This window comes from Dasypus novemcinctus, chromosome 14 (assembly GCF_030445035.2).
Source record: "Dasypus novemcinctus isolate mDasNov1 chromosome 14, mDasNov1.1.hap2, whole genome shotgun sequence".
Lineage (NCBI taxonomy): Eukaryota > Metazoa > Chordata > Mammalia > Cingulata > Dasypodidae > Dasypus > Dasypus novemcinctus.
Window position 1 is genome coordinate 83,968,936 of NC_080686.1, and position 24,343 is coordinate 83,993,278.

Here is a 24,343-nt window from a genome sequence, read left to right on the forward strand (position 1 = left end):
GAAGAGTATTCTTTGAGGGAAAATAAGGCACCAATTTCCAGCCCTTGTTGAAAATAGCACAGAAGGCAGGTTGCAGACATGAAATGAAAAGGATGACATCCTTTCCCCAGCTCTGTAATTGATAACTCTTTTATATTTCAAAATAATATAATAGGAAGAGAAATATATTAGAAATAGTTGGGTCATTAAGCTAATGTTAGCCCTTAATGATATTATAATGATGTTTATGTATATTTCAGACTGTGCATTGAGTTATCACCAATATACATGAGTGGAGCAAGACTGTCCAAATATTTATGGCATGATCAATGGCCTAAATAAAAATATGCTTAGCACAAGTTCTCATAACACCATATGAGAATCTGTCATGACATTCGTCACTTTGTATACAGTAGTTTATGTGCCTAGCTCCCCACCATATGTGAATTCCTCCAGGGCAGGACTGTAGTTTTTGTTCATTTTCCTATCTTAGCAGAGTACAGAGTATCCTGCCTACATTATACACAGAAGAAAAATTTGCTGAAAGTATGCGTAAATGAGTGAAGTCAGAATTAATTCAGCAAGCTTTCAGGAATGCCTATTATGATAGAGGATGCAAAGATGAATACAACGGAGGAGAAATATAAATAATTTTATTGTGTGGTGGGAGATGTGCTAGAAAAGAGGCTGTGTGATTGTAGAGGCATTCAGGAGAGGCGGAGAAGGGCAGCACAGGGAAGGCTTCAACAGAGTAGCTAAGCTTATGCTTCAGGTAGCGATGGAAGAGGGGGAATTGTGATAAGTAAGAATGTTTGGATGGTGGAGGGAGTGATTTTAGATAAATTCTTGCATCACTGTGTATTTGGGAAACATAATTAGTTTGGTATTGTTGGAGTTACTTTTTTATTTACTTACTGCAATGTTATAAAGTTATTGCTGCTCCATTATGTGATCTATAATATAAGATCATTATAATCATAAACATAGTCTACCCATAGGTTAAATGAGAATTTTCTTTTTAAATTATACAGTTCCAGTTACAGATGTTTGATATTGTTTGTTCCACATCATGGGCGAATCGAGACAAATGCTGTGAACTTCCAGGCTTGGTAAGAATTATTCTTTCACTATGTTTTCGTTTGCTAAAGCCTGCCAAGACAATCCACCAGAAATAGGTTGGCTTTTATAATGAGGATTTATTAACTTATAGCTTATAGTTCTGAGGCTGAGAAAACTGTCCAAATCCAGGCATCAGGCAAAGCTCTCTCCCTGAAGACACAGCTGCCAGAGATCCTGGACTCCTGTTACATGAAAGGACACAACAGTGGCATCTGCCGGTTTCTGTCTTTCCCTCCAGGCTTCATTACTTCCAGCTTTCTATTGCTCCTTCTGTGGCATTCCCTCTCCCCGGTTCCATTGATTTTAGCTTCTTGCTCTCGTGGCTTTCTCTCTCAGCTTCTATGGGTTCTTCTCTGAGTAGGTCTTTTCTCTCTGTCCGTCTCTCCAACTGGGTCATCATGCCTTACTGAAGTAATCTAATCAAAGGCCCTGATCTTTTCTGCTCAGATGTTCCCCAGAAAGGAAGAGAATATCACTTCCTTCTTAAACACAATTGCCATGAATTTACTACCTGCATTAGATGTTGTGATTTTGATGTAAGGTCTTAAAAATTCAAATCTTTTAGACTTCACGAATGCTTCTCAAACCTGTCACATACTATTTGACCTGTTCTTTGTTGAAATTTTCTAAAATTACATTAAATTTTCTCTGAAGATAAAATTCTGTGTCTCAACATTCATGACAGGTAATTTATTGTGAAGAGAATTAAAATTACAAAGAGGCTAAGAAGAAAGCATCCTTGAAACAATCAGGACCAACACATACATGATGTGAACTGCCCAACTCCAGTGGACACCGTTTACACAAAGTCCATATGTTCCTAATTTTCTGGGTTCACAAAGCCCTTAATGTCGCCATACTTTTTTTCTTTGCACCCCAAGCCAAAAGAAATACCTGATCATTCCATATATTAAGTAAACCGGTCCAAACAACAATATTTATCTATGTCCTAACAACATAGCAACCATATAAAAAAATATGTGTAAACTGAAAGAAAAAACATTTTTCTTCTATTCTTTAATAACCACAATTACTTACTGATAGAATGTGTGTGCCTATTGGGCCCGGCATATTTCCTTATAACTTGGAATCAGATTGGACATTGCCACCCTTACTTCCTGTTCCACATTTGACTTTTTCCCATGGTACTTACTTTTCATCCCAGCAACTGCTGAAAAACGAGCTTTGCAGAGATATGACATCATTTAAAAGAGTCTAACCAAAATCTAATCTTGAAACTATGCTACTTAATGTGAAGTCCAATGGATGCCAAACATTGCAGTTTACCTTAGTATTTTAAATATACTATAGCACCCCTGTGAGTTTGTTTGTAGTGCCCCAGGACACACAGTTTTGTAACCCTAGTCATAATCTCTGTAACCTTTGCAAAGCTACTAGAACGTCAACTTTTTCTTATCATTAACACTAAGTATAATTCATGGGGTTTACCTGTATATGTAAAACCAGAAGACCAGATTCATATCATATGATCCTTAGAAGCCAGTGAGCTGAAATGGATGAAGCTGTCACCATGGGCAGTATTCCTATCTTAATAACTAAAATCTGGAGAAGGAGCATGGAGAAGTATTCATAAAGTCTAAGAGATTTGACTTTTTAAGACCTTATACCAGAATCACAACATCTATTGCAGGTAGTAAATTTATGGCATTTATGTTTAAGAAGGAAGTAATCTACACTTCCTTCATCAAAATAAGTTTCTAGTTAATCTCTGTTGAGGAATTAAATCATAGACACCATGATGTCATGCTTCAGTGCAGGTAAATTGGAACCTGGAAGGGGGAACACAGAATCCTATGTTGTATCAACCTAATATGATCACAACTTCTCAGAAGTTGCTGAGCCCTTCCCAATGCTTTTCTTCTCACATCCGTCGTTGAAGATGTATAAATTCCTTGACTGGAAGACCTGACTGGGAACATGGTTGACAGCGATGGTAAAACCATTCCTGAGGCTGAGTCTCTGGTCACAGTGGCCTGCTGTAGGTCTTTCTTTGGAAATCTTCAGGTACTTAAGTTTGTATTTCACTCTAGTGAGCCAAATACCAGGCCATATGTCTTAGGAGAGAGTTTTTCTATAATGAGCTGAATGATTTGACTATTGCTCAAAAAACGTCTCTGTAAAGTGGACCATTTGCTCAACATTTGGGGGTTTCTGTTGTAAATATTTCAGATTAAGATAATTTCAACTTGGAAATTTAATTGTCATCTGTGCTCTATTGAGCTGTAACCTTATTTTCCCCCAAAGTCTTCAATAGCGAAGCTCACATTCTCTCTGTCCAAGGGGACTAATAAACCTTATGAAGTACTGTAGCCCCTGTCCCAACACTTTTGGTTGCTGCTCCAAATGAGATATTCCCCAATTGTTCAATAGCTCTTTTCAAGTTCTCTTTCTTCATCTACATTCCAGTTACTCATTCAGATATATTCAGCCTGACATTCATAATCTATCTTGCAATATCACATGGCGATAAAATTCTCTGAGAGAAGAAAAAGGACCTCCTCTCTCAAAGCTTTATATTAATGCTGAAATACTTTCTTATTTTCAACTACAGAATGTGAGTGCTTGTTGAAATTGTTGCAGAAAATCCATGATGTGTTGAAGTACTGTTTTTGTTTTTGTTTTGTTTATTTGAGTATATATGCAGTCATTCTGATTGGGCTTTCCAACAAGTTTTCTTTTAACCTTTGAAAATTGTTAATGACATGGAAGTTTTCAAGACCTTTAATTCCTCATATATTATTACTCTACCCAGATTTTTATTTTATTTTATTTTTGCACCCACCCCTGACTTTCTGTTCTTACCCGCATTCCCAAGCTGGTTTTATCAATATCCCTTCAATATAGTGATTATCAGTGACTCACTAGGCCACCCATCCATTTTTTCTTTACAGAAGAGATTTCATAATCAGGAGAGAATACTCTCTGTTTTTCCAGATTAATTCTCACTTAAAATTAGAAAAAGTCTTAAATGAAAGTGCTTTATTTGAGTAGGAAAGCCATTTGTGTAGATTTTCTTCTTAACAGTTGTGTTATTTTTTTCTCCTCAGAGGGATGAGGAGACCTGTCCAGAGCTTCCACATTCCTGCTCCTGTTCTGAAACCATGAAAGGGGCTCTGGGACCAGCAGGCCCACCAGTAAGTCTTGCCTAGGTGGGGCTTCCTAAATATTATCAAATGTTATTTAATAATATTATTATCTGTTGCATGCCTACTATGTTAGCCACTATGCTAAGTACTATGCCTCTTACTAAGTCCTATGAGTGAACTGAGGCACAGGGACATTAAGTAACTTGCCTAAAGAGCACAGCTTGGTGAAGCTGGCATTCCAAGTCAGGTCTTCCTGACTCCTGCAGATGCTACCCGTAACTGCTATGCCATGCTCTCGCTCACATTGCTATATATTCAAAACCTTCCCCTAAAATACTGCTATTTCTTTTCAGTATGAATGTTTCCAACGGTGGCCCTGTGCCTTCCCTGTAAGATTTGCATACCCTTAATTTGCCCATTCTGTATCAAAATTTACATGGTGAAGGGGAGATTTTGAATTCACCAGGAAAAGGGCCCCATTGGACCATGCAATTCTCCACTACTGACTGGAGCTTACTGCAGAAAAGAAAGAAAGTGAAAAAAGGAGGGAGAGAGGGAGGAAGAAAGGAAGGAAGGAAAGAAAGAAAATAATTATACCTTCAGGTCTTTGAATTTTCCACGAAAATTTTTTGTAATATATTTAAATGCTCATTTTTTGTCTTTTCTAACCTGCTAAACTTGGATTCTAAGTGTTTCTTTGAGGTAAATATGATTGATATAGCTGGTCTGTGGTTAGGGAATGGCAAATAGATCAACACAGAAAGACAAAGAAAACAGAGAGGCTGAACAAGCAAGCAAAGAAAATCCAACCTGGCAGGAAGAATATTCTCCTGCCCTACCTGTGCTTACTCGTTCACCAGCCAGAGACAGCCCAGCGCCGCAAGCACTTGCAGTCAGTAAGCGCGCTGACAGCGGACTTGCAGCGTGAATATTCCCTCGGGATTGGCCCCACGAACATGGTTTTCTTTCATTTATCTACTGTATTTGTTGAAGGAAGAAGACCTGCTAAATGTATCTGAAATACATCCCTGTAGTTCCTCCTTTATCTCTGACATATAGAATATTCTTTCAAGCTCCCACATAAAATACAAAACCTTTCTTTTTTTTTTTTTCTTTCACAAAGGGCCCTTTATCCCAAAGAATGGGATGTGGGGTAATAAAAGCATTAAATTTAAATCACAAGACTAGGCAAGTCATTGAATCACTGTGAACCTCCAAACCTCCGTTTCCTTTCCTTACGTATAAAATAGGACCCACCTCTTTAACTGGCATTGTGTGTGTATAAGTATTCTGTATCCTAAAAACTTTAAATAAACTGTAAGGTGTAGTCTTTAGTTTAATGGGAATTGAAGTTGAAGATTTATTGTCAGCCATGTGCCAAATTTTCCTGTTGGGCTGCAGAATAATACAAAGCAGTATCTATATGCTACAGTTTATCAAACTGTAGCAGAATTGCTGGGATTGCTTATTGAAATGTAGCTGAATCTCAGATTCTCCAAATCTCTGACGCGTTTAATTGTGAGAATCAACAATTATTAGCTACTCTAAGGTGTAGAAAGTATAGTTGCTTTTCCTTGAGAATATTAGTAGTTCACTGATTCATGGCCATTTTTTGCTCACTGCAATATGAAAATATACGTCAGTGATGGTTTCAGTGAAAGTTACATGTATTATCAAGAAATATTCTTCAAACCTGGTGGAGGATAAGAATTAGTGCCTGGAGTCTTAGGAAGCTCAAAAGGGTGGGTGTGAGTAGGTTTAGGGGGTAAAGCTGAGTTGTTATTCATGGATTATTTCATTTCACATATTCTTTTGCTAAAATTAAAGTTGCATACATTTGTGTATAATTTATACAGTGAACTTTCTCTTGTAATATCTTAAATATATTTATTTTTAAATTATTAAAGTTAAAATATAGAAAACATTACAAAAGATAATATAAAAGGTATTTTTGTATCCACCATCAAAATAAATCATTTTCACTTTATTTATTCAGATCACTCATTTGTTTTAAGTAGTACTAAATTACTGACACATCTAAAACCTCAGTTCCTGTCCTTTTTTCTTCTCTCCTTCCTTTTCCTTCCCTCCCCTAAAGTTGATATATATCAGTACTGTTTATGTTTTTTTTTAGTCCAACTACATATGCATGCATTCCTAAGCAATATTATATACTATAATATTATGTATTTTGATATTTATCTAAATGGCATTATAGGGTATCTTTTTGAAACTTGCCTTTTTCACCTCAAAGTATATTTTTGAATTTATCTAGGTTAATGTAACTTGTTTAGTTCATTAGTTGTAACTGCTATAAGTTTATTCATTATATAAACCTTAGTTTATTGATCGATTACTATGGTGTATTTTCCTACTACAAATATTGCTACAGTGAACATCATTTATCTGTCTCCTTGCAAGTATGTGTGAAAGCTCTCGTAATGACACTTAGAATCAGACTTGTTGGAGAGAAAAGAAGTTACATCTTCAATGTCGTGAAGACCAAATCTCATTGTTATTTTAATATTTCTTTCCCCCACTGCTGGTGAGGTTGAGCTATTTTGTTTTTTTTCCTACATAAATAGTGGTTTATTTATAAATTTTGTTGGTTTTTCTATTGTGCTGCTTGTCTTTTTCTCATTTATTTGTAGACATTTTTATGTATTCTAGACACTAATCCTTTATTAGTGATATGATTTACAAATACCTTTTTTGTGATTTGCTTGTTTGTTATTTATGGGAACTTATAATGTCTAGAAATTTAATTCTAATATAATATTTTATAATAATTTTTCTGTAATCTATCGTGCCTTGTATTCTTCCTTATTCCTTCTTACCCATGATTTATTTAGAAGTGTCTTTATATTTCCAGTCATGTGGGATTTCTGTTTTTTTTCTTAATGCCTTATTTCTTTTACCATATTCAGTCAGGGAGGATATTCTGCATAGTACCAATTTTCACTGGTTGCTTTCAAGATCCTTTTGTCTTGGTATAAATTTTTGTTGTGGTTTTTGTTTTGCCTTTTGGAATTTTAAGGGGCTTTATGAATTTGAGTATCAATGTTTCTCATTAAATCTGGAATATTCTCCATTATTTCTTTGAATATTGCCTCTCTCCTAAAATTTTTGTTATATTTTTCTGGAACTCTTACTAGATGTCTGTTATAACGTCTAATTTTTTCCTCCATGTCTCTTTTTTTTTAAAGATTTGTTTTATTTACTTTTCTTCCCTCCCCCCCCCCCGTCTGCTCTCCATGTCCATTCACTGTGTGTTCTTCTGTGTCCACTTGCATTCTTGTCATACAGCACTGGGAAACTGTGTTACTTTTTTTGTTGTTGTGTCATCTTGCTGCATCAGCTCTCCGTGTGTGCAGCACCACTCCTGGGTGGGCTGTACTTTTTTCACAAAGGGTAGCTCTCCTTGTGGGGCACACTCCTGGAGTGTGGGGTACACCCCTGTGTGGCACGGCACTCCTTGTGCGTGGCAGAACTGCACGTGGGCCAGCTCACTACATGGGTCAGGAGGCCCTGGGTATCAAAACCCTGGATCCTCCATATGGTAGGTTGGTCCTCTGTCAGTTGAACCACAACTGCTTCACCCTCCATGTCTCTTAACCTCTCTTGTCTTATTTTCTGCTTTTCTCACTGGACTTCATCCTGTATAATTTCTTCAAATTTATCTTTCTGCTCTGTGTTTCACCATGTTTAATATGCTGTTTAAACTATCCATTGGGCTGGCCCACGCGCAGTGCTGATGCACACAAGGAGTGCCATGCCACTCAGGGAGTGCCGTGCCACACAGGGGTGTCCCCCGTGTAGGGGAGCCCCACGCGCAAGGAGTGCGCCCTGTAAGGAGAGCTGCCCAGTGCAAAAGAGAGTTCAGCTGCCCAAGAATGGTGCCTCACACATGGAGAACTGACTCAGGAAGATGACGCAACAAAAAGAGACACAGAATCCCATGCCGCTGACAACTACAGAAGTGGACAAAGAAGAACACACAGCAAATGGACACAGAACAGACAACTGGGGGAGGGGGGCAGGGGAAGGGGAGAGAAATAAATAAAATAAATAAATCTTAAAAAAAAAGCTATTCATTGGGTTTCCATTTTCAATTGGTATGTTTTACGTATCTAGCAGTTGTATTTGGTTCCTTTTCAAAGCTTTCTAGTTATTTTTATAGTGTCTTTTTCTTTTGTGATACCTTCAGGGCCATTTTTCTTTAAAAATATTAAACACATTCTACATTCTTTATCAGATAATTTCAGTATTTCCAGTATGTAATTTTTTTTTTTCTACATTGGGCCCTTCCAGATCATCCAGGATAATCTCCCTATTTTAAGGTCAGATGATAAGCATTCTGAATTTCATCTGCTACCTTAATTTCCCTTTGCCACGTAATCTAACATATTCAGGAGATAAGGATGCAGACATCTTTGAGAGGCCATTGTTATGCTACTACATGTTACTTTCTCTAAAGCTGACCAATGACGGTTTTAAAATATATTTTATATATATATATATATTTTTAGTATTAACAGGATCTCATGGATTTAAACATATTTGGTTGTGTTTTCCTTATTGCAATTTATTAATCTTTCTGACATTCAAATTGGACCCTCTTTGGTCAGTGGGAATTCCTTCAGACTGGTTCTTTTCTTTATCATTTTTATTTTTTTAGTGTAAATAGTTTTGATTCTGCCATTTGTTTTTCTGCTGATTTTACTCATGATATCTTCTTTCCACATATATTTTGTGATTTTTAGGTGTTATTTGGGTTCATATTACTTGAAACTTTACCTCTGGGAATATTTTGAGATTGAGTTTGAATTGCATTCCTTCAGAGACTGTGTCTATTTCTGCCAAGTCTCTGGGTAAACAACCTACTAAACCCCACTTTAAAAGCTTCACTTGGGAGTTCTGCTTTAATCTTCACAGGTGGTGTGGATTCTGGTCCCCTGTTTGTATGAACATCACTTGTAGGTAATATTTCTTAGGGGTGACATTTTCTCCTCCTCCCCTAGCTAAAGTGGAGGTGTCTTGGTCATCTTCCTGCTAGCAGGCCGGTTTTTCTAGCTCTTTTGGAGACAGCTGTTCCAGTTTCTCAGCTTTAAAGAATGTTTCATATTCGACCCTTTCCTCACCTATTAAAGGTCTGAGTTACATTTTCTTGCCTTGTGTGGGCTCTAAAACAAAGCTTTCCCACAAGCCTCCCACCACACTCCACAAGGGCAGGCTCACTGCACATGTCGACCACTACAGTTATTTGTTACGTCATCATTCCTGGTACTTAAGGATTCAGCTTTTAATTATAATGATTATTTCTTTTTATCCTGCACTAATGAGTGTCTGTGGCAACAAGGTTTCCAAGTTTTCTCACCTACAATATTGCTGGAACAAGGCATAAAATAGTCATATATGACCTAAGAGTCAAACTTTCTAATGGGAAAAAGCAGCAGAAAAGTGAAAGAAGAGGTCTGAGCTCTGCTTTGGAGGGAAAGAAGATGAAAAATAGAAAAAAAAAAAAAAAGCTACTGAGATTCTCAAATATTTAAAGTATAATAAGCCATTTAAGAAATAGTAGGTAATAAAACCTGTCCTGCACAGGGTTATGCTTTTCTCATTCAAAAATTTATTCAGTGATATTTTGTGCCAATGTAAGTATAAACAGAGATGTAGAAAGGCAAAGGTGAGCAAAATATATTCCCTTTGCCTAGACATATCCCTTCTTATTTAGAATGATGGATATATATATATACTTTTAGTTCTCATTACTTTAATGGCCAGTAGCTTCTGGCTGACTCTGTATGGTATAGTAAAACCATATACTTAAAGAAAAAAAGCACATTCAACCCCTTCTGTAGCATTTGCTTCCATCAGCCTTCTACTGCCCCATCTGACTTCCACAGCCTCAGACCCTTCTCAGGTAATGGAAATCACATCTTAGTGTTAGGAGCTGAAAAAATTTATTGAACATTTATGTGGTGAGAGTTGGAATAGATTAGAAAGGACACTGTAACTATAAAATGGACCCTGAATGTTAAACATGGTGCCTCTGGCATGATTATCCATGAGACAAGCAGTCACATTAGAACAAAAGCTTATGTTAAAAACCAACCCTTTAAGATACACAAGCAAAATTAAAAAGTTGTGGCAAACTGGATATATTAATTGGGATGCACTAGGTGGTAAAGGACAGAAAATCCGACAGAGCAATGTAGGGTGTAACATATTAGGACATTAGGACATTCACTGTTTAACTCAACAAAATAGTCAGAGGTAGGGGATCCCAAGACAAATGAGTACTGAGCAAGGATCCAAGTTCCTTCTCACTTTGCTTTCCTTGGCATTTTTAGATTTTCATTCTTAGGCTCGTTGCTCTTTGATCACATTGGCCAAAACTGGTTAACATGCCCTTTCCTAGTTGCCAAAAGACTGGGGAAGCAAATGTGTGCCTTTTTTTAGCCTTTCTAGGAGGCATAAAAGTAGTAGAGGATCAGGAAAAGCTCTTAGGGAGTCAACCAATAGTGTCTGCCACACTGGAGGAAAAGAGTTGCAACATGTGTAACAGTTGAAGGTGTAGTATTCAACTGTATGAAGAATTCTTACACATTAAAGAGAAGACAAGAAACTTAAAGAAAACTGGGTAAAGTATATACACTGGCAGTCACACTGAGGATAGAATGCAAATGGACAAAAAGTGTGAAAAGATGCCCGATCTTAGTAGTATACATGGAAATGACAATCAAAAAACAAGAGTAAAGAATTATTAGTTTTTTTCCAATCAGGTTGATAATAATGTAAAATTTGATAATATCAAGTGTCGACTTAAAGTTTAGGAGAATGGAGACCATCTGAAACTATTGGCAGATTATAAAAAGGAATAGCTATTTTAGAGTGCAATTTGACAATGTATCTATATACATTAGATTTCATTTATAATTCTACCCTTTGCTAACTTCTTCTAAGAAATATTTAACACTTGTGCTTAAGGGTGCATGAGGATGGTGATTGCAATGTTGTTTAAATAGCAAAATAATTGTGCAAAAAACCCTAAATGTCTAATAGTAAGAGAATGCTTAAACAAACTATTACATGTTCAAATTTTGGACTATTGGCAACAATTAAGAATAATGAGCTAGTTCCATATGTAATAGCATAGCAAAACATCTAAAGCATACTAAGTTAAAAATTTCAGAACTATATAAAAAGTGTGACATCACATGAGTAAACCATGCACATAAAATAATACCACAAAAATACTGCAGGTAATATTTCCTATAGATACATATATATGTACATAAATGCGAATTTATAATTGTATTGGAAAAGGTCTGGAAGATAAGCAACCAAATGATATTGGTAGTATTGGGTGAATTTGAACGGTTTAAAGAAAGAACAAAAGCTGGAAGAAATGTTGACGATTGCCTGATATGGTATTTTCCCAAGATGGTCTTTGATCGAGTAAAAGAGAAATTCTCAGTCTGATGCCCATATGGCTTTCCTGACACCTGCTTGTCTTGCCTTTTTAATAGAGAGCAAACCTGTGACCACAACCTTTAATAGAAACAAAATCTAACCAAACATAACCAACATTATGCACAATATCTTTATTTTCAAGGTTACCTTCTATTTTTAGTAAGTATTACTTTTTTCCACTTACTGTAGTGCTATGGTATTTGCTTTAAAATAGGTTTATTTGAGCAAACTAGTGGGCTAATTAAAATATGCAAAAAGTATACATACTCATATATACAAGTGTACATATATACAAATAGTACATATATGCAAATAATATATATACATATATACAAATATGCATATTATATATACATATATAAACAAAAATGCTATTAAATAATAGTTTAGATGGTGCATTAATATGGCAAAAATCTTGAGGGTAATGCAAATGACTGACATTTCAGAAACATTAATATAATATAATTTACTGTGTAAACAAAGAAAATTAAATTTTTACTATTCTTGTGTGAATTTTTACAATTTAGTTGAATAATTCGATCCCAAAGATATGATGCAAGATACGCAATTTTAAATTAACAGTATATTTTAATATTTTCATCCATTAGTAGTAGCAGTATTATATAATCACTAAACAAATAAATCCTTTAATGTTTAAAATATGAAAGGGTTTGGCTTGGCATAGACATTTTTCTTAAACTTTGGGAATCATCTGCAGGGAGGGCCCAGTGTAGGTGGCACATTTCCAGTTCAGAATCATGAGTGAATGCTATTGCACAATGTATTGGCCATTTTACAAAAAAAAGAATGACATAATCCATATTATTAAGGAAAATGGGTGAAATATACTGTTTTGGGATATGTCTTTGAGCTGATACTTAACATCTGTTTGCCAGGGTGGTCCAGGACTCCGAGGACCAAAAGGTCAACAAGGAGAACAGGGTCCAAAGGTAATGTTCTGTTTCTCCTCAGTCTCTCTCTCTCTCGTGCACTCTTCTCTTCCTCTTTCTATCTTTGTGGGAGCACTGAATCACAACTGGGCAGCAGTCTCTCTTAGGTAATTTCTCAGGTTTTGGACTTCAATGTCTCTCTTGCCACTATGAATAATTAGACACACAGCTCAGTTTTTCCATTCCCAATGCCCAGGGTCACCAAGTCTGGAGGTTCAGGTTGTACACTGTACAAAGGCACCAACAAAAGGACCCAGCTGTGCCAAGCCATGTCCAGGCTCACATTTTCCTACTTTCTGCAAAAGTACCCTGTGGGTTGGCAGGATCCCTGCTGCTAATTGAGTTCAGGCCTCACCATCTTGTACCCAGCCTACGGCAAATTTTTTAACTGGTCTCCTGGCTCCAGTGGCTTGACTTTCTAATTGATTCTTCACATGTGCCCTCAAATTAATTTCCTTAAAGTCTATGCTGGGTCACAGCATCATCTTCAAAAAACCTGCAGTCATTTGCTATTGCCTTGAGAATCAAAATCACATTCCTCAGCATGGCACTCAGGCCTTTATATTTTGGCTCTCTGACTCATGTTTTACCTGACAGCTCTCCGCTCCACCCATCTTGCTTTACTTACTGCTTCAATATGGGTACCTAATAAGTTTACATAGTATTTATTCACAAAGCAGGGAGCATCACAAGGTTTTGTACCATAAAATTGGAAACAGGAGAAGAAAGGTAGGAAAGAATCTCACAGTATGAGATTGTGACACGCATTTTCGCAGGCGCAGACCTGATGTATCTTATTTGGCTCCATCTCTTCTTGTGCTGCAGGAAAGACCAGTAGTTTGGAGGCCTCTTCGCAGGCAGTGATGCTCTGGGGCTCCTGGAGCTCACCGAAGGGCAGTGCCCATGAGCTCCTGCAGAGTCTGGCTCCCACCTCCCAACACCTCCATCAGCATGATCCCGGTTCTTTTTCCTAACATTCTTACTGGATAATGATTCGAATCATGAAGACAAAGTTGGGAATTCAGTCTTCACTGCTTTTCTCCAATTCTCCATTCCCACAAGACTGTTACTGATGTGGTTATTTCTGTCATGTTTGCTGGAAAAGGCCTTGTTGGACAAATGATGCTCACATGGCCACCAATGTGGGCAATGTAGGAACTGATAAAATATACCTTCCAGAAGAAAAACTTTGGGATATAACTGATAGAATAGAGAGAGAGAGAAAAAAACAGTATTATTTTTTATTTCGTGTCTGGCCATTTGAATTGCAGGAAATAGATAATAGGAATTTAAAAGCTCCAATAGGATTTAAAAGAATTTGCTTGCCTTTCCTAGTCATTTTTGTCTCATACTTTACAGAGTAAAATGGGACCACCTACTGTCTGCAATTACTGCCACTTCATTCTCAATTCCTCAATAATAGATAAGAGATGTATTATTCAACTATTATAATATAAATCTTAAGTAATATTTATATATTGCCTCCTTGTCTCCTCCATCAAATTTTTAAAAATCCAGCTACCATTCTCTCCTCTCATCTTATACCATGCTTTTTGTAAGAATAGTCTTTATTCAGTGCTTCCACATCTTTATCCTCCAAACAATTCTCAACCTACATGTTTCCTGTTCCCTTAAATCTCCAGTGAAAATGCATTCCAATTACTTCCTTGTTACCAAATCCATGGGATATGTGATTTAATTCTTATTGTGCTTGACACCACTTTGGCATTTGACATAATTGAACATTCCTTTTTTTGACCTTTTCTCCTCTTTCACTCTTTCCTACACCGTTCCCTCTTCATTCACCTCCTAATTCTTAAGTTTTTCCATTTCACAATCTTTTCAGGTTCCTCTTCCTCACCCTTCTACCTAATTTTCATCTCATCTTTATCCATTTCTTATTTCGCCGCATGTATACATTCTCCTGATGATCTCTCCCACACACATGGCTTTAATTATTCCAAAATCCATCCCAGCTCAGACCTCTCCTGACCCCAGACTACTGGACATTTCCACATGGTTATCCCCAGCACACATAAAATTAACAGGCCCCAGGATGAACTCATTGTTTACCCACACTTGACTCCATTCTGCTTTTTCTTCTGTATTCCTGGCCCTAAAATGATTTCACCAATCACACATTTAAGATTGTATCTTCGGATATCTGGGAATCTTCATATATTAAAAAAAAAAATAACTGTATTTGGAGTCACAGCCTGAGAGAAGGGGAAAAAGAAGAAGTTTAGAGAAAGTAGGTCTTCTCGGTCTAAGATGGCAGAGGTGGTACAGTCCTAGCTAAACCACAACAAGGTCCACCCTTGGGCTATTGAAATAAAGGTTGTTGCTGCAGTGAAGTGGATGCCTAATCCTGTGAAGAGAAGAAATCAAACACTGAGCCCAGGGCAGGTCATTCAGTGGACACTGAAGAGGCAGAGGGGGATGGCAGAATCAAGGTGAGGAAGCTAAAAGGGGCTAGAAGCAGAGGCCGCAACAAGTGGAGGGGAGCATCCTTGAGGTCGGTAGTTGACAGCAATGAGGATGGAGAGAATGTGGTTCAACGGGATGGTATGAACCTTCCCCGACCAGGAGTGTGGTCTTAATAGCAGTTATTCCTTTGGAATTTATTATGGGGTGTGGGGGAGGGAGTCTAGTTATGTACATAAATACACATAATTGGCACAACATTCTTATTTATGAAAGCAAAAAAAAACTTGCAGCAAGTTCTGTGTGTTTACTCTTATGGTTTACTGATGACGTTTTGCCTGGGAGGTGAATTATTTGAGGCTTGGTGTCTTGTTAACCTGTGTTTCATGTCTTCAGAAATATTTAAGGAAATAAGTTTTATGTGCCCAAAGCAGAAAAATCTTCTGGGTATCAGAGGGACTGACATCTACTTCTGAGATGACTTTTCTCTCTTATCTTCCAGGGACCAGAGGGGCCTCGGGGTGAAATAGGCCCTGCAGGACCTCAGGGTCCCCCTGGACCTCAAGGACCAAGTGGCCTGTCCATTCAAGGAATGCCTGTGAGTACAAGCATAGAGTCAGATGCATTTTAGTGTTCTCACTTCTCCACGAGGTTGCAAAAATGAACTTTTGTCTTCTATGCCTTAATAATGGGCCCCAGTCCCTTCCTTCCCCAAAACATATTAATTGAGAAATAAAAATCATAATTCTTATGTAATTGAGAGCCAACTCATTAGCCATGTTCTTAGCCATTTTTTTGTTCAATGATGGGGTCTTTTAATAAACCAGTATGTGCATGGGCAGTAGGTACACCCACAACCATCTTGTCTATAGAAGAAAAACAGGTCTTACCCTTTTTATTGTTGGCTAAGTCCTTAATGTGACAAAACCTAGGAAGTAACAAATGCTATATAAATTTAAATTATTCGTGATTTATTTTTAGTAATTGCAGTGTAGATTAACGAGAGCCATTTATCCATGATTCTTATCCCAATTAGCATCACCATGTAGTCCATTGAGTGAAAAGTTTTGAAGTTTATACGGTATACTTTATATAGCCACATTTCTGTAAAAGCTGTTTGTCCTCTTGAAAACAAATGCAATACCACTCACTGGTTTTTGTTAATCTTGCTATAAGGATCTAAATACAAAGGGGGACATTAAACAAAAACAAAAAAATAAATAAATAAATACAATTAATATTTGAAGCCAGCAGATCCTGTTAAGCACACTCCTTCTCTATCCTTCTTTGCAAATGATTGTGTCTCCCTAGCTGAAGGTTTCCTCTATAGTTATTTCCACACTGTAGAAAACCTTAACATATCAATTTGTGAGATTACTATGCTAGTCATGAATATTTTTAAGGTCTTACTCCTTGCCAAGTTCTGTGTTTGCTTTTCTAGTCTTATATATTTCTAGCTAAAGCCCAAAATTAGATAGATAGAAAGATAGATAGATAGACAGGTAGATAGATAAATAGATGGATGGATGACAGATAGATAGATGATATGGGATTTTAAATTTTAAACTATACATAATATTGATATGTTCAGATCTCCTTCTACATTTTTACAGTGTAAGCTTAGTCATATTGGACATGATATTCTGCATTTAACCTATTCCAGATATAAATATACAGCTTCTTAGGAATGCTGGCATAAATGGCATAACATATGTGAGACATGAAATTTCCCGTATCTGATTGTTAGCGTAAAAGCAGTTTAATGTTGAACATGTTAGAACAGTTAGTGGGGGATAAAAAAGACTAGGAATTTACCTGTGTGAGCTTAACCCAATGTGCTTTTGACTATTCAGGGATCAACAGGCGAAAAAGGAGAGAAAGGAGATACCGGCCTTCCTGGCCCACAGGTATTATTTATATTTTTTTAGTCCATTGCTTTCAGCTCTGTAGAGCTTTGCCAAGGGGAAAAAAAAGCTGTGGTTTCTAAAGTCTGCTGTGATCTTGGCAACGGTGGTTTCCATCTTAACGACCATTCCTCCGCGCTGAGTTACCAGAACCCCCTCTGAGGGCCCTGTGCTCCCCTGGGGAAGTCCTGCGTGGGGGAGGGCATTCCTTCCCCAGGAATAACCTTTGGGTTCTGAATTTTAAGTTGCCAAGGCCTCACCCTTCATGCCTTAGGGTTGCTTGGAGGCCTTAATCTCAGGGAGCTGGATGAGAAGTGGTTCATTTCTGTAAATCTGGCTTTTTTGGTCTTTTTTCTACCCTAGGGTATCCCAGGGGGCATCGGGTCACCAGGACGGGATGGCTCACCAGGTCAGAGGGTAAGAACTTGCCCAAACGTTGTTTAGCAAAGTCGACTTCCCACTAAGGCAGGGGTTTTTCGCCTTGTTTGTTCCACGGACCCCATTGCCAGTTAGGTGGAAACCACAGTCCCCTTACTAAGTCCGTGCTATTCTGTGCATTATTTAATGAGTATATCACACCCGCACCAACACATCCCCACAAGAATAATGTGTTTTTGAATTTCAGTTCAAGCTCATGGACCCCCGGTTAAGAGCCCCTGCCCTAAGGTGACAGTCACCTTCTCACCTTTGCTGCGGGCAGGTAGCTTTGTAAGGAAGGCAAGCGTTTTTAATTCCTTCCTCCTGTCTCTCCATATTTTACTTATCCTGCCTCTATTTCCCTTCACTAACATCCTCTATGTCCATTATGTTCATCAAACCTGGAAACTCTCATCAAACCTTCCCAGATTAACACCACTCCTTTCTGAACACACGCCTCATCTAAATGTTGTTTGTTTTGCATTGTGTGTATTTGTTTAGTAGACTTTCCGGTTCTTCCAAGTCCTCAAGGCACAGACCTAAAAGGAATCAAGAATCATATGAATTGAAACTTAAGTATGTGACTATCTGTAGTATAGTTTGCATGGAATTCTCTATTTAACATGTGTCAATTATCTGTTCTTTTAATCTGTCCAAGTGGACGGCAGTAAAATAAAGTAGAAAGCAGGTTAGGGAGGGATTAATTCACATCTGGTATGTGTTTAGTTGACAAGTCTTTACTGAGCCAGGCATTGAGGTCTTGTCTTTAAAGAGTTTACAGTTTATTGGGCAGAAATATAAAAAGAATCTTTAATGTACTCTAAATGGGGGGGGGGGCGGGGGGGGGGGCCGGAATGCATTTACAGAGACCTATGGGAGCATAAAGAATGGAGAGTCAAGTCAGATGTGGAGGTTCAGGGCAGGCTCCCACAGGCGGTAGCACCTGGGCTGAGTCTCCACTGAAAGATAGACGTTAGCCAGGTGGAAGAGGAACAGAAAGCTATTCTGGGAGGAGCTACTGGCATGTGCAAAGGCATGAAGAGTGCCCGGGCAGTTCCCATACTGCACACAGCTCAGATGGCTGGCGATTCGCGTGCAGTGCGGTGGATGTGTGCAGGTGACAGGGCGTGCAGAGACTGTCCAGAGATGAAGCTGGAAGTGTTAACACAAACTCATCATTTAACTTTTCAGGATAAGGATTTTAAACTTTAACTGGAAGGCAATGCAAAGCCATTACATTTTTAGCAAGGGAGGTTGGTCTTTCTTAAATTGCCACTGATAGAGACATGTGGACAGGTCCATGGTTTCTTTCAAGACTGAATTAGATGGAATATCAGTCACTTAGACCCAGTCCATTGGAGAACAACACATTTGGCATTCACTGGTATTTTTGTGGTACAACTTACCCATCAGGTTAGCAAAGGACTGGCTGTAAGACTCACTTTTCTACTCAAACAGGCCTTGCCTTTATCTCAGGGTAGCTATACGGCTTAAGAGTAAGGAAATCTTTATTTTTTTTGGTGTTACAGAAGTGTAGGTGTGGGACCTTAAGTCCCTTCAGGTTTTTTTTTTTTCTGAACACCAAACTTTCATTTGCTTAAAATCTCAGTTTAGTCTCTGTTCATCAAATGGAAAACTCAGTCTGTAAAACAAGTCCAGGTGAATGTATCTAAAGGAGGTATTTTGTAAAAGATTTATGTAGTTCCTTGTACATATGGAAGGAGTGTCTAGAAGTATTTGTATGTTTTGGCAGAGGCCTTAGGCTAGGATCCTGCGTGGTTATGCACCTAGATTCCTCCGTGATTTCTGAAGCTCTGAAAATGGCACTTCTAAAGATTCAGTTCAGTGAGTTTATTTGATTTACCTACAAATACAGCAATCTGGTCAAAGAATTGCCAAGTCAAGCATATTGGATTAGTGTTCAGATTATTTGATTTTAGAATTCTTTCTTTTAACATCAATATACCCACAGAGACTTTTTATATGTATTTTGCTATCCCTCCAAATGTGTTTTTTCTTTTCCTATAGGTTGAAAAGTCATAGAGCTGTAATGAAATGATAAGATAGCGGTACTTGGATTTTATTCTCCTATCTCCCTCAAAAGAAGCCAACTTGGAAGCAAAACTTTCAAGGCGTGTCTGAAAACTTCTTGGATGGAAATAGACTTGTTTTTTTAAATGGATTTTCAGGAGATATTCTTTATAAGGTCATATTTAAAAGATTGTGTGAATCGTGTGCCAATTGTTTTAGGAAAGATAGTTGAGGGCAATACCATTGTGGTGGACATACCCAGGGGCATCATTCACACACAATAAAACATTACCCCTGGCCCCTGGAATTGAGTAACATGGCGGCCTGCTTGAAGGAAGGACCACATGATTTTTTTCCAATCGCTCAAATCTCAAATGAGCACATACTCTGTGCCTTATGGTATGCTCAGCCTGGGGAGTGTTGTCCATGACTGCCTCTAGAAGGGAAAGATACAGAAGAGAAGAAGAGACTTTCAAAAGTGAGAGGAGTTAATTTATAAACCATACGCCTGGAGCAGATGGAAGGATGAGGTGGGATCAGAAGCACAGCTGCTCCCTTGGGCCAGGGAAATAGATGGGTCTTCTTCAGAGACAGAGTGAAAAAATTATTGGTATGAACAGGAAAGAAACCAGAGGCGTTCTCTTCAGGTGGCCCTGTTCTGTTTGATCAAATTGATCTGGGGACGTAAAGAGAGTAAAGGTCTGGAAGAACCCCTACAAGTCAGGTACTTAGCCAGATTATGAAGGAAGGAGGCTGAGGATCAACGTTCATGGTGGTCGGGACAGATGTAGTTCATGGAACATCCTAGAAGGACCTGCTGCATCGGAAGATGAGGTTTCTCTGGTTAAACAGTGGGAGAGGGGTTTGCTGAAGGAATACTAAGGACAGACATTATTATATGATTACAAATAACAGTTGTTGCAACAACAACAATAGTGGCATAGTACAGACTGAGAGCAAGTACACTGGATGAGATTCACTGTAAAAATTACTCACAAGGCACTTCTCGAAAACTGCCTTGTTTGGCCAGGGATCAGGAAGGCAGAGTTATTTTTTTTTTCCTCTTCACGTTGAGCCCTTACGTCACTTAGTGTCACTGTGCCTTCATTTTTCCTGATCCTAAGTGAGTAAAACCTACTCTAGGAAGGAAGAAGGAAGCTGGAATGAATATTTATAATGGCATCCAGTCAGTGCTTCTAGCTCCTTGGAGAAAGTCTCAGCAAGTAGGTGGGTGATGTATGCTGTAGGAGCATACATTCCTCAGTGCTCACTTTCTTTTCTCTTACTGGTGGCTAAGAGCTAAGATCCCCTAACCAGCCACCAGTGCCTTGACTATTGGCCTAGAGAAAGGCTAACACCTATTTTCTGGAGCTGGTGCCAATGTTACCCCTTAACTTAGCCAGGAAGGAGGGAAAAGTTATCAAATAATAAAAAGAAGATTAAATATCTCCTCTTTAAATTGAGAACATGTTTTCTAATGTTTCTAGCTTATTCTGGCTTTCCCAAAGGGTAACTGACTCGTAGAGGCAGCTTGTTTTCAACTCTGGGCCTGAGGCCATCAGCAAGTCCAATTCAGGCTAGGCTTCTTCAGTGAATGTGATTCAGCCCCTTGCTGGAAAGCTGAAAGAGCACAGAGCAGGACCACACTTTAAAAAGCAACAGGACAAGTTCATATTTGACAGCTCAACGCATGTAAGCATCCAGTTTTCACTTGGAGCCATCCTAACTGAAAACTTTCTGGTCTCATCTTTCTTTTCAACTGTGTTTTCACCACCTCCCCATTCCTTCCTTCCTCCCCTTTCCTTGGTATATGTGATCTTTGATTCTGTCCTGTGGTCTTTGAGTTCCTCTAATTTGTGCTGGGTTTCTCAGTTCTCACCTGGATATTCAAGTGATCTTTAGAAAAAATAGGAAGATTATACATAGATGGATGGTGAACTAAGAAGTGAGAAGAAGAACTGAAAAGCCTCACTTTTTTTTTCATTTTCTGAAAAATTGAAAAAAGTAATTTTAGACTACATAGAGTTGTGGAGGGGATTAATACATATAAAGCATTTCTATATAAAATTCAGTTTTAGCTTATGTTTTTATTGTTCACTATTTTCAATGTAAACCCAATGAGTCGATGTCAATATAATATTTTATAAAACCACTATAATATTTTATAACATGTAATTAACATATCAAGATGCCTTACAAGATTTTAAAGAAATACAAAAAAAAGTTATGTCCTGTTTAAAAAATTAATATTCTTAGGTTCCATCTTTTTTTTAGGAGGTATGGGGGATTAAACCCAGAACCTCATATGTGGGAAGCTAAATCATTGAGCTACATCCACTCCCCAATGAGAGTTGGTTTTTTCATTTACTTGTTTTTAGGAGGTACCAGGGATTGAAACTGCAATCTCATACATGGGAAGCAGGTGCTCAACCACTTGGCTAAATCTGCTCCTCAGGGTTCCATCCTGAAAGGGCACTTGAAGCGTGCTTCCTTACAATGTGGGTGTAATGTACGTAAAGGTCATATTTTTTATGAATCTCCTATTTCATCAAAAGTGAGTTGCACCTAAAGTGGACATTAGAAATTAAACTCGAGTCAGCTATCTGGATTTAATTCCTATTATAATTGATAAGCAGTGATGAGAGATTCATTTAAGGGATATTTTACTAAACGCTAAGTTTCATGATAATTATCCCTTGAGTAACTTCCTCCTTTGCAAGAGGAAATGTAAAATACCACCACAAAGCTAGTGGAGAGAATGATTTGGTTTTCTTCTTTGTAGGTCTAGGTGGGTTCACAGGAAAATGCTCTCATAGCCAAAGAGATGATGATATATGCAATTGGGACTTGCCAGATTATTTTAATAAAAATAGAAACATTAAAAGTGCAGCCTGCCCAGGAGTGGCACCACACACACAGCGAGCTGACACAGCAAGATGACGTGGGGGGAGAGAAGGGGAGAGAAATAAATAAATCTTAAAAAAAAAAAAAAGAAACATTAATTATTGATTAAGGAGGAATGTTCTCTAATCCTCAGAATATCCACAAATGCTGGGCACTGTTAGGGACAAAGAACCTGAGCTCAGGAAGTTGAAGTAACCAGGACGCCACAGGGCTAGGAAGCAGCGGAGTCAGCATTTTAATCCATCTCTCTCTGCCTTCTTCATTGTCCCCTTTCTTTCCACAAAATTCTGTTCATAAAGGTCACTGTGGAATTTTGGTAATACGAGAAAGTCCTCCACTAGAGAACATGTTTATTAAGTAGGATTCCGTTACTAAAAATGTTTTGTACCACATTTGGGGGCCGTGGAAACATAGTACAGGTTACTTCCTTGTGAAATAGATATTGGTATTTCATCCATAAGAATATGATTTCTTTTGTTTTTGTTTTTGTTTTTTTTTAAGATTTATTTATTTATTTAATTTCCCCCCCTCCCCCGGTTGTCTGTTCTTGGTGTCTATTTGCTGCGTCTTGTTTCTTTGTCCGCTTCTGTTGTCGTCAGCGGCACGGGAAGTGTGGGCGGCGCCATTCCTGGGCAGGCTGCACTTTGTTTCACGCTGGGCGGCTTTCCTCACGGGCGCACTCCTTGCGCGTGGGCCTCCCCCACGCGGGGGACACCCCTGCGAGGCAGGGCACTCCTTGCGCGCATCAGCGCTGCGCATGGCCAGCTCCACACGGGTCAAGGAGGCCCGGGGTTTGAACCGCAGAACTACCATGTGGTAGACGGACGCCCTAACCACTGGGCCAAAGTCCGTTTCCAGAATATGATTTCTTGATCACTTTACACCTTTGCTTGGATAGCACACATCTGGATATATGTGAGAAGAGAACAGTGACTAGAGAATTTAGCTTCATGATATTACTGACTTTAAAGATACTCCTACATCAACAACCTCTTTCCTCATTGTGGCACATTCATTGCATTTGGTGAATACATTTTGGAGCACTGCTGCACCGCATGGATAATGGTTTACTGTGGGGTGGGGTGGGTGGGGGGTATACTGGAACCTCTTATATTTTTTAATGTAATATTTTTTGTGATCTATGTATCTTCCAAAAAATACAATAAGAAAAAAAAAAACCAGATACTCCTAATGGGGCAGAGCAATGGTACAAATAATAACATCTGCTGCACTCTCCTTCTAATTCTGTCCTTCAGGGCCAGGCCAGACATCTTTCCATTTGTAAGCCGGCCATTCTATAACTTAAGAGATCAGGTTATTGTTTTATGTTTTGTTTTATTATTTAATACATAGATCCCTGGACCTTAACCTTAGAAACTAAGATACAAAAGGTCTTAGAAATGATGTATAAATGTATAGTCTTAAAAAGTTTAATGATTTTGATAATCAGCCAGGTTTTGCAATCACTGGGTAGTGTATTGTGTTAGGGCTATTTCATGTAAAAATAATTTATTTAGGTAGAATATTGCTGATGGTTTTGGTTTCAATTTCCTGCAATCAATACTGCCAGTTACTAAAAATTCACACACATGTATATTTATATAAATAGACATTGAATATGATATATTATACCTTTATCTATATAAATCTATACATATTAATCTGTATGTATATGTGTGTTTTATATATACACCCACAAATGTATGTGCATGTGTATACACGAGTGCACACACATACATGCACATATTTTATGTGTGTCATTGAAAACTCCCCAGCAAGACCCATCCCTCTTTACCACACAGTATCACACATAACGATTCATCTTGGATCTCTGGCCAGAGCCAGTGTTTGCAGAGTCTGTGGCTTTTTGCCGCTTGGCCTCTTAATCTGCTGGTAGGTCTTATTTCTTTGCTCCAAGTAGCAGCCTTATTTCTTATGGCCGATTGCCACACTCGTCTGTTGGCTGCTGCTCACAGCAGTCCAGAGCCATGCCACAGGCTTTTAAATTGTGCATCAGGGGATTCTTCAAGCA

The 24,343-nt window shown here is 38.2% G+C and overlaps 1 protein-coding gene across 3 annotated transcripts in view; it reads left to right on the top strand.

Annotated features, from left to right (window-relative positions):
- Positions 1 to 24,343, top strand: part of COL14A1 (collagen type XIV alpha 1 chain) — a 202,674-nt gene that overhangs the window by 142,160 nt on the left and 36,171 nt on the right. For all 3 annotated transcript variants that reach the window (XM_004480742.5, XM_004480745.5, XM_004480744.5), the window contains exons 35-40: positions 1,011 to 1,088; positions 4,167 to 4,253; positions 12,578 to 12,631; positions 15,558 to 15,653; positions 16,909 to 16,962; positions 17,323 to 17,376. In XM_004480742.5, coding sequence (XP_004480799.1) covers positions 1,011 to 1,088; positions 4,167 to 4,253; positions 12,578 to 12,631; positions 15,558 to 15,653; positions 16,909 to 16,962; positions 17,323 to 17,376 — 423 coding nt within the window. The remainder of the gene's footprint in view (positions 1 to 1,010; positions 1,089 to 4,166; positions 4,254 to 12,577; positions 12,632 to 15,557; positions 15,654 to 16,908; positions 16,963 to 17,322; positions 17,377 to 24,343) is intronic.